The following is a 7,391-nucleotide window of genomic DNA, read 5'->3' as shown; positions in this document are numbered from 1 at the left end:
CTTATTGTTGGTGAAATATTAATGAGCCCGGGGTGATGCTGCCCTCCACAACGTTCTGCATGTGCTGACTGGCCTTCCGCCCAAAAACCTCTGAGCTCAAGTGAGACGGTCTCGCTGCGCATTAGCAGGCGTCTCGTGTGCCCCGTGTCAGTTTTAATGGGGGATATTAACCTCGTCGGACAACAACCTTAAAGAGTTCTGATGAAATGAAGACATCTCGCCGCGGAGAGGCCGTCGCCTGTCAGGCGCCTCCTCTCGCTCAACCGTCGTGGCATTTCGTTTATCAAGTGGTCTCCACGTTTGAGCTAAGAGTGAATTATAAGATTAAAGAGAAATATCTCCTGCCCAACCCAGAACATACCCCCTCCCACACACACACACACACACACACACACACACACACACACACACACACAAACAGCAACACAGAGATACAGCAGATGAAAGGCGCATTCATTAAATGCATCTTGTATGCAGTTCCACTCAAACTGTTTTCCATTTTGAACTAATCGACTTCCCCCCTTCCAAGCCAATGTGTTGTGACAGATATTAATTAAAAAATAGTGAGCACAAACATACATGCAGATCATCAAAATTCACGACAAGACACATGCTTTTGGACTTTGTGGTGAGCAGAACAACAGGATGTGAAAAATATCCAGAGGGGGCAAAGAAAGGAAACGCATGAGGTGCCACTGACCGAACACAGTCCAAGAAAAACAACGTGAATACTCCAACTCCTCCACACTGTTGAGACTATATATATATATATATATACATATATATATATATATATATATATATATATATATATACATATATATATATATATATATATATATATTTTTTTTATCACTAATGACTGTGAAATACAAGTTGACAGCTTGATGAAAAGATACTGAACATACAATAGTTTATGGTGAGGGGTTGTTCACTAAACGCATCATAGGGAACATAGAAGAAGCTAAACTGAGTGAGTGAGGCTGTAAACGTGGCGGCTAAATATTCTGTTTGGACCTTTTAACACAAGTTTCGTCTATGCGGCCTGAATGTCAGCTTCTAATAAACACACCATGATACTGTGGCTGTCATCCTGTTGCGTGCACCTGGTTTTGTGGGGCTCAAAGGCGACAGACATTGGGCCTCCAGAGTTTAAACATCTCTAAGTGCTGCAGATGACACTGAGTCACCGTTACCAACACCACAAGTGATGCATGAACTGCATTTAGGCTTCAAAATCTGTCACCACAAATTGTCATTTCAAATTCGTTCTTATTTTTTGTTAATCTCTCTAATATGTTAATGAAAGCATTTTGCTGAGGCAGAAATGCATTATTTTGACACGGATTGACCGAGTGTTTTTTCATGACAGGTCAGTTCAGGTCCGCCGTGTGTAGCAGGCACTGCTCTTTCCAGGACGCCTCTAAGAGATGGAGCTGTTAGACGCAATCTCCCGAAAGCTGCTACATCCCAGAGGACGACAAAACAGATGCTCTAATTTACCGCACAGACCTTGAGGACAAGTAAATAAGCAGAAACCCCCGTCTGACTTGTTTCAGACCCGTCACGGCGAGTTAGGCGAGCTCTAATGACATTCATGAATGAAACTTTTATTCCGCTTCACAGTTTTCCTTTTTTTTTTTTTTTTTTCTGTGTTTTGGTGCCAAACATGGAAACAAATAGGGGGCGATTTGTAATCTGAACACACAAAAGCGCCGACAAATCCCCTGCGAGGGGCATCCATTCACAAGTTGTAACTGCGTTCCGTGTTTTCATCGTATGTTCAAAGAGGGGCAAAAGTTGAGGACAATAAATTCTGAGAGAGATGATGATGAAATGATGGTGTAACCCTCACTAACATGCCATACGTGCACTTGGCATGCAGCATCCACTTTTCAGACTTCTGGGCTTATACACGATATTCAGACAATGACTGTTGGTAGCAACTGGTGGTAATGACAGTCATGAGAAATTTACAATAGATATGCAAAGTTCAGTTTGATTTAAAGTCTAACAGCACTGCGTTTGGTTGTGCTTAACAACCTGGAAAATGGAGATTAGGCTCTGAGACGGAAGTGCGCAAGCAACAGGAGCCGTTCACCGGCATGATTTATACGTTTTGTTGTTTCTGAGTGTAATGACAAATACATTTGTACCTAATGGTGGAGACAATGGGGAAAGAGTGTCATGAACACCTTGGGTCTCGTGTGATAGACAAACAGGAAGCCCTCTGCGGACCAATTAATACATAGAGAGAAAGCCGTCAGCGATTTCCTGAGAGACCATCCAACTTCTCCAGCTAGCATCTCATTCTGGTCTCCATTACAGCCGCACTTATCTAGATTGCATCAGGTTCTTTCTACAAATCTCTCAATACTTCGCTTACATGGTCGTTACCACTCAGAGGGCACTTTTTGCTGAATTGCGTCTCCATAACATGGTTGTCCATTTAAATGACTAAGATTAGCGCAGACAAACTTGTTGTATGTTTGTTGGAATCTGACACACAACAGGTAATTAGGTTGATTCAAGCTAATCTGAAGATTCAAAGTTTATGTAGAATAACTTTGCAGAGAGCACAAGTACACTTTTTTTTTTTCAGATGAAACAACTTTTCTGTAGCCGCTGTATCGGGGATTAACACTGAAAATAGCCTTGATTTCAATGAATGCGCAGAAATTATTTTTGACCTTGACCAAGTATTTCAGAAGTTAAAGGCCACTGCCATCGTCGTCGTTAGTTCCATTCAGCTGAACTAGAAATACGAACACTGCTTTTTCCTACAATTTCTCAAAGATGCAACTCAGCATCATCAAACAGAGGAGACGTTCCACAATCACAAGGATGCATAAATAGTGAGGTGAGGTGAGAGAGGAACAGCAGGTAGAATAAGAAAGAGAGAGAGAGAGGGATGCAAATCCCATGGCAACAGCAACCAGAAAACAAGTCTAAAATAGGGGGCAGTGTCCGCTATCACTATAGCAACAGGAGAACACTGCTCACTCAGTGCTGGGATTTGCAGAAAGGAGAAAAATAAAGATTTAATTCTTAGATAATTGTTATTGACAAGCTTAACAAGTAAATTTAATTTGGCTCTGAGAGCTGTGTCATGCCAAATTAGCCACAGAAATCGGTGTGTGTTTTTTTTTTGTTGTTTTTTTAAACATATTGACATAACAGTCAAGACAACAGTCTAAATAATTAACCTCCCAGCATTCATCAAGAAAATGTAATCTATGGTGTATGGTGTATCTACATGTATACATAAAAAAGATTGTTAAAGGTATCTTATATAAGGGGTCAAATTAACTAAATCCATGATGTTACATATCATTGAAGCGTTTCAAATTAACAGTATAACACATAAAGGACAACATATTCCTTCTAACTTTTTAGATCTTTATGTCTATTTTTAATGTACTTTTTAAACATATATAGCGCGCAAAGACTGCATTGTTGTGACAATAAATTTCATTTAAAAAACAAAACAAAAACAAACTTGGTGAAGCAGAAACTTCAAAACATCTCGGAACCCCACAGCTTTTAAAAACCGCAGAATTGATACGATATACACGCCCGGTTTGTTTACTTCCAACATGTGCACCGCACTGCAGGAAAAAAAAAAGAAAAAAAGACGACAACAGTGCGACGCGCTGCCTTGCCTACCGTCGACCAATCATATTGTAGATGCAGCCCATTCAAACCAATGGCGGAAGGGCAGTGCAGCGAGCGCAGCCAATCGCTGTGAGCGCGGACCACTGATGCAACGGAGATGCAACAGACTGAGCAGAACAACAAACTACATTGCAAATCAAATAGTTTCACTCCGAAACAATACGAAGCCAAAGGAGAAAAAACAATGGTGAAATCTCCCAGAAAAAAAAAAAAAAAAAAAATTCGGCCACCGATGTACATTCGGGATGCTTTTAGAACAGACAAAGCCTTTCGGGAGCATACTTTTTTTTTTTTTTTTAAAGGGGCGGTTTACGACGTTGAGCTCAGGAAGTGGCGACACGCCCCGTCCCTCAAACACAAAGACTTTCAGCACAAACACCGACTTCGCACCAATGTGGCTAAAATTTCAATTTAAAAGATGTATTAGCTTACAACGGAATCTCACTCGACTGTTCATCATCAATGTTGTGCTTTTGAGACGAATAATACAGTATCACCTGTTAGAAAAAATATGAATGAATTGCGTTGAGGACAAAAAACTATTTTTGAGAGAAGCGTCATCTCACCCAAACTTGTTTTTTTGGTTTTGTTTTGTTATTTAAATAACACAAAAAAACAACTTATTGTTTTTGCGTATCAGTTTTACACTATTCTACATACAGTGAAAGTGTAAAACCACCACCACCACCACAACAACAACAACAACAACAAAAAGCCTCGCTCATAAATCAGTCTACAGTTGGTGGGACGTCTTTGAAGGAGACGCAGAGAAGGGGGCGGGGCGAGCGCCGCCAGTGGCCGATGACGCAGTTGGTTGCTAGGTGGGAATCAACTGACGCCTACTCGCGAGTAAAGCAGCCCCTCAGTTTACAGGTCGACCACAACAAAGCAGCATCTCGTCCACTTTGCGCTGCCCCGGATACTCCGCGACCAGACATGGCTTTTTAACTTGTTCAAGTTGCCGGACCCCCACGAGACGCCGTGCTTTGCTTTAGCAACGCACCCCAAGTGCTCTACATTTCTCTCTGCAATAATGGAGTAAGTGCAGAGCCTCTGCTCTCGACCTGCTCAATGAACACACGTTGTTTACGCTTCTCGGCGGCTGATTGTGTGTTTGTGTGACACATGTGCTCAACCTTTTAGCGGCTCTAGACAACTTCCTTTTATTTTTATTTATTTTATTGTATTTTGCTAATCATGTGCCTATGAAAGTGTTTTATTGAATGTTTTCGAGACCTTTTTTTTTTGCCACGTTTTTCTTTTAAAAGTTTGCAATCACTTTTGTTGTTGTTATTGCATGACGCTCATTTGTCCGTGGACCATAGCAACAGTGTCACGCCGCTGTCACTTGTTGCGGCTGTGAGTTCAGCCGGATGTAAACAACGTCGCCGAGCCCGTTTTTGGTGCGGGAGGGAGGGCGATTACCGTCAAAGCAACATGTATCTGCAATCTCCTCTGGTGTGCGTTAAGGCGATTAATGTGCAGGTTGTCTCTAGGGCTACCTAGGTGCTTCTTGACAACAGTTGGGACGTTGACAACGTCATCAGGTCCCACGTGATTTGAAGATGTCAGAATGCGTGGAAGTGGGTCAAAGCTCTATTGTCTATGAAATTGTGCCTATTCCGTATTGACCGTCACTGCTAGTGTTGTTGTTGTGTTAAGTAGAACACAACTGCTGACCATATGTGGTAGACTGGCACCGTGCTTTTTGGTAGGTTTTAAAAGGTGCCGGTTCGGACCCAATTCTTCTCACCCGGCCAATTGTTTCTTCCCAGCAGCATCTTTTGAAACCGAGCGACCAGTCTTGAGAAACTTGCCCGGGCGTCGATGCCATCTGTGTGAAGCTGCATCCTTGTAGCGTCTCATTTCCGACCCGTGTCTCTGTCTGTCTGCCCTCCAGGTTTCATTATGCTCACCCAGCCCTGCTCTCTGTGGCCCATCTGTCAGACCCCGCTCACTCCCAGCATATGCTTGGACTTGGACTGAATCAAAGCACCAGTAGACAAAATGATGGCAACATCAGCTCCTGTTTGGAAGACTCCTCATGTCTGCCCGGCAGACCCCCTCGCTCTCTCTCACCCACAGGCTAACCTCAGCCAATCACAGGGGTGCAGGGGGGAGGTGTCAGAGGAGAGTCAGCACTTAATTGGTGAGTTGCAGCGAGTGCGCTTTTTTATATTTTTCCCCATTTCAGGTGGGCTCGGCACTGCAGCACATTCGTCCTTCTTGAACAGTAAGTAACAAAGCTACCGATGTGCTTCCGCTGTTTTCCAAGCCTCGCTCTGCCTTTATTTTCCTCCATTCTTTTATGACTCCAATTAAAACAAAAAACAAAATTGAACAGTACCGGATTACAAACTTTTTTTTTTTTTTTTTTTTTTTTTGCACACTTACGTGTGCAAAACAAAGTTACCGACTTGCATGTGACGGCATGTAACAACTGCATTTTTTCCCTCTCCTCCTCCTCCTCAGGTGATGTCCTCACCGACTGGATGACAGAAGAAGTGGATTTCTCCTCGTACCTCCCAAACCCTCCCTCCCCCCCCTCCTCCACCAATGCCTCCCTTCCCCCTTCACCCCTTCAGAATGATATCCAGGTGCCCTCCGACTTAGAGGTCATGACCTCTCTGCTGCAAGAGGAACTCGCCCAGCTGGAGGACTACTTCCTGTCCGAACCGCTGCCGGAAAAAGGGCAGAGGCTGGCGAAATGCGACAGGGTGCCGCTGCCGATGGGTCCCCAGCCGTTCACTCAGCTGCCATACGCGTCGTACTCCACGTCCAGCCAATCGGAATCCAGCCCACTCCTTGTTACCCTGGCAACGGGAGAACTGGACCTGCTGAGCATTTGTGGCGGGCCCATAGGGCGATCCAAAATTCCAAGACACGCCCCGTACAGCTGCAGTCGCCCCAGTGGGTGTGGCAGGAAGAGAGTCCCCGACGCTGGCGCCAGGTTCAGTGACGGCTACGACAACGGCTTGTTGAGCCTGAAGGGCGGCAACTCAGGTAGCTCGGCGGTGACCCTCGCTGGCAACTACGACTGCGTCGAGGACGAGCAGCTGGCTGGGAAAAGCTACTGTCTGGGCAGTTCAGTGGAGGTCAGAAGATGTGGGGTTCCGCCAAGAGAGGAGAAAAATTGCTGTTTCAGTCAAGACATCATAGGTGCGGCCAAGGTTGTCGGCGGCGGGTTCGGCTTTGGCGGATCGCTCGATGTCCCGCACAAGAAAGAAGATCTGCTGATGTACAGCATGAGGGAGGTCAGCGGCAGCACCAGCAACCACGAGGTGCTCAACAGTATCAAAACCAGCGTGGAGGTGACCAAAGCCAGCGTCTCCTGGAAATCGGAGACGGGGGAAGGTTGTTACCTCCCCGTGACATCGCAGTCCGAGGCCTACCACGGCTTCTTCACCAACGAACAGGTGAAAGCAGAGAGTCTGCAGACGGGGCAACATGAATTACACAGCACCTTTGCAGAAGATCAGGACCAGGAGTGTCTGGCCATGGCTCGAGAGAGTCTCAACTTGGAGTTGTCCGCGCGCCGCCAAGCGTGCAGGCTGAAGGAGGAGCACTGCGCGCTGAAATACGAAGTGGACATCATTCCAGCAGAAGGCGGCGAACGCAAGCAGAAGAAAAGAGACCAGAACAAAACTGCCGCACACAGGTAAAGCCGCGGTCACAGCAGATCGGTCGCTTACTGTCGGCGGGATGTAATTAAGTGG

The 7,391-nt window shown here is 45.2% G+C and overlaps 1 protein-coding gene across 3 annotated transcripts in view; it reads left to right on the top strand.

The window, feature by feature from the left end:
- The first annotated feature begins 4,492 nt into the window (after positions 1-4,492).
- The window catches only part of LOC142891736 (uncharacterized), a 125,199-nt gene continuing 122,300 nt past the window's right edge, over positions 4,493-7,391 (top strand). For 2 of the 3 annotated variants that reach the window (XR_012927318.1, XM_076031504.1), the window contains exons 1-3: positions 4,493-4,713; positions 5,576-5,908; positions 6,148-7,333. Coding sequence is in view for 2 of the 3 variants with exons in the window: in XM_076031504.1 (XP_075887619.1) it covers positions 5,683-5,908; positions 6,148-7,333 (1,412 nt within the window). In the remaining variant the exon portion in view is untranslated. The remainder of the gene's footprint in view (positions 4,714-5,575; positions 5,909-6,147; positions 7,334-7,391) is intronic. The other variant, XM_076031505.1, reaches the window with a different exon arrangement.

Source organism: Nelusetta ayraudi, unplaced genomic scaffold (assembly GCF_046127955.1).
Source record: "Nelusetta ayraudi isolate G7.1 ecotype Tasmania unplaced genomic scaffold, CSIRO-AGI_Nayr_v1 ptg000033l, whole genome shotgun sequence".
Classification (NCBI taxonomy): domain Eukaryota; kingdom Metazoa; phylum Chordata; class Actinopteri; order Tetraodontiformes; family Monacanthidae; genus Nelusetta; species Nelusetta ayraudi.
The sequence above is the reverse complement of the archived record's forward strand: the minus strand, read 5'-3'. Positions and strand labels throughout refer to the sequence as shown.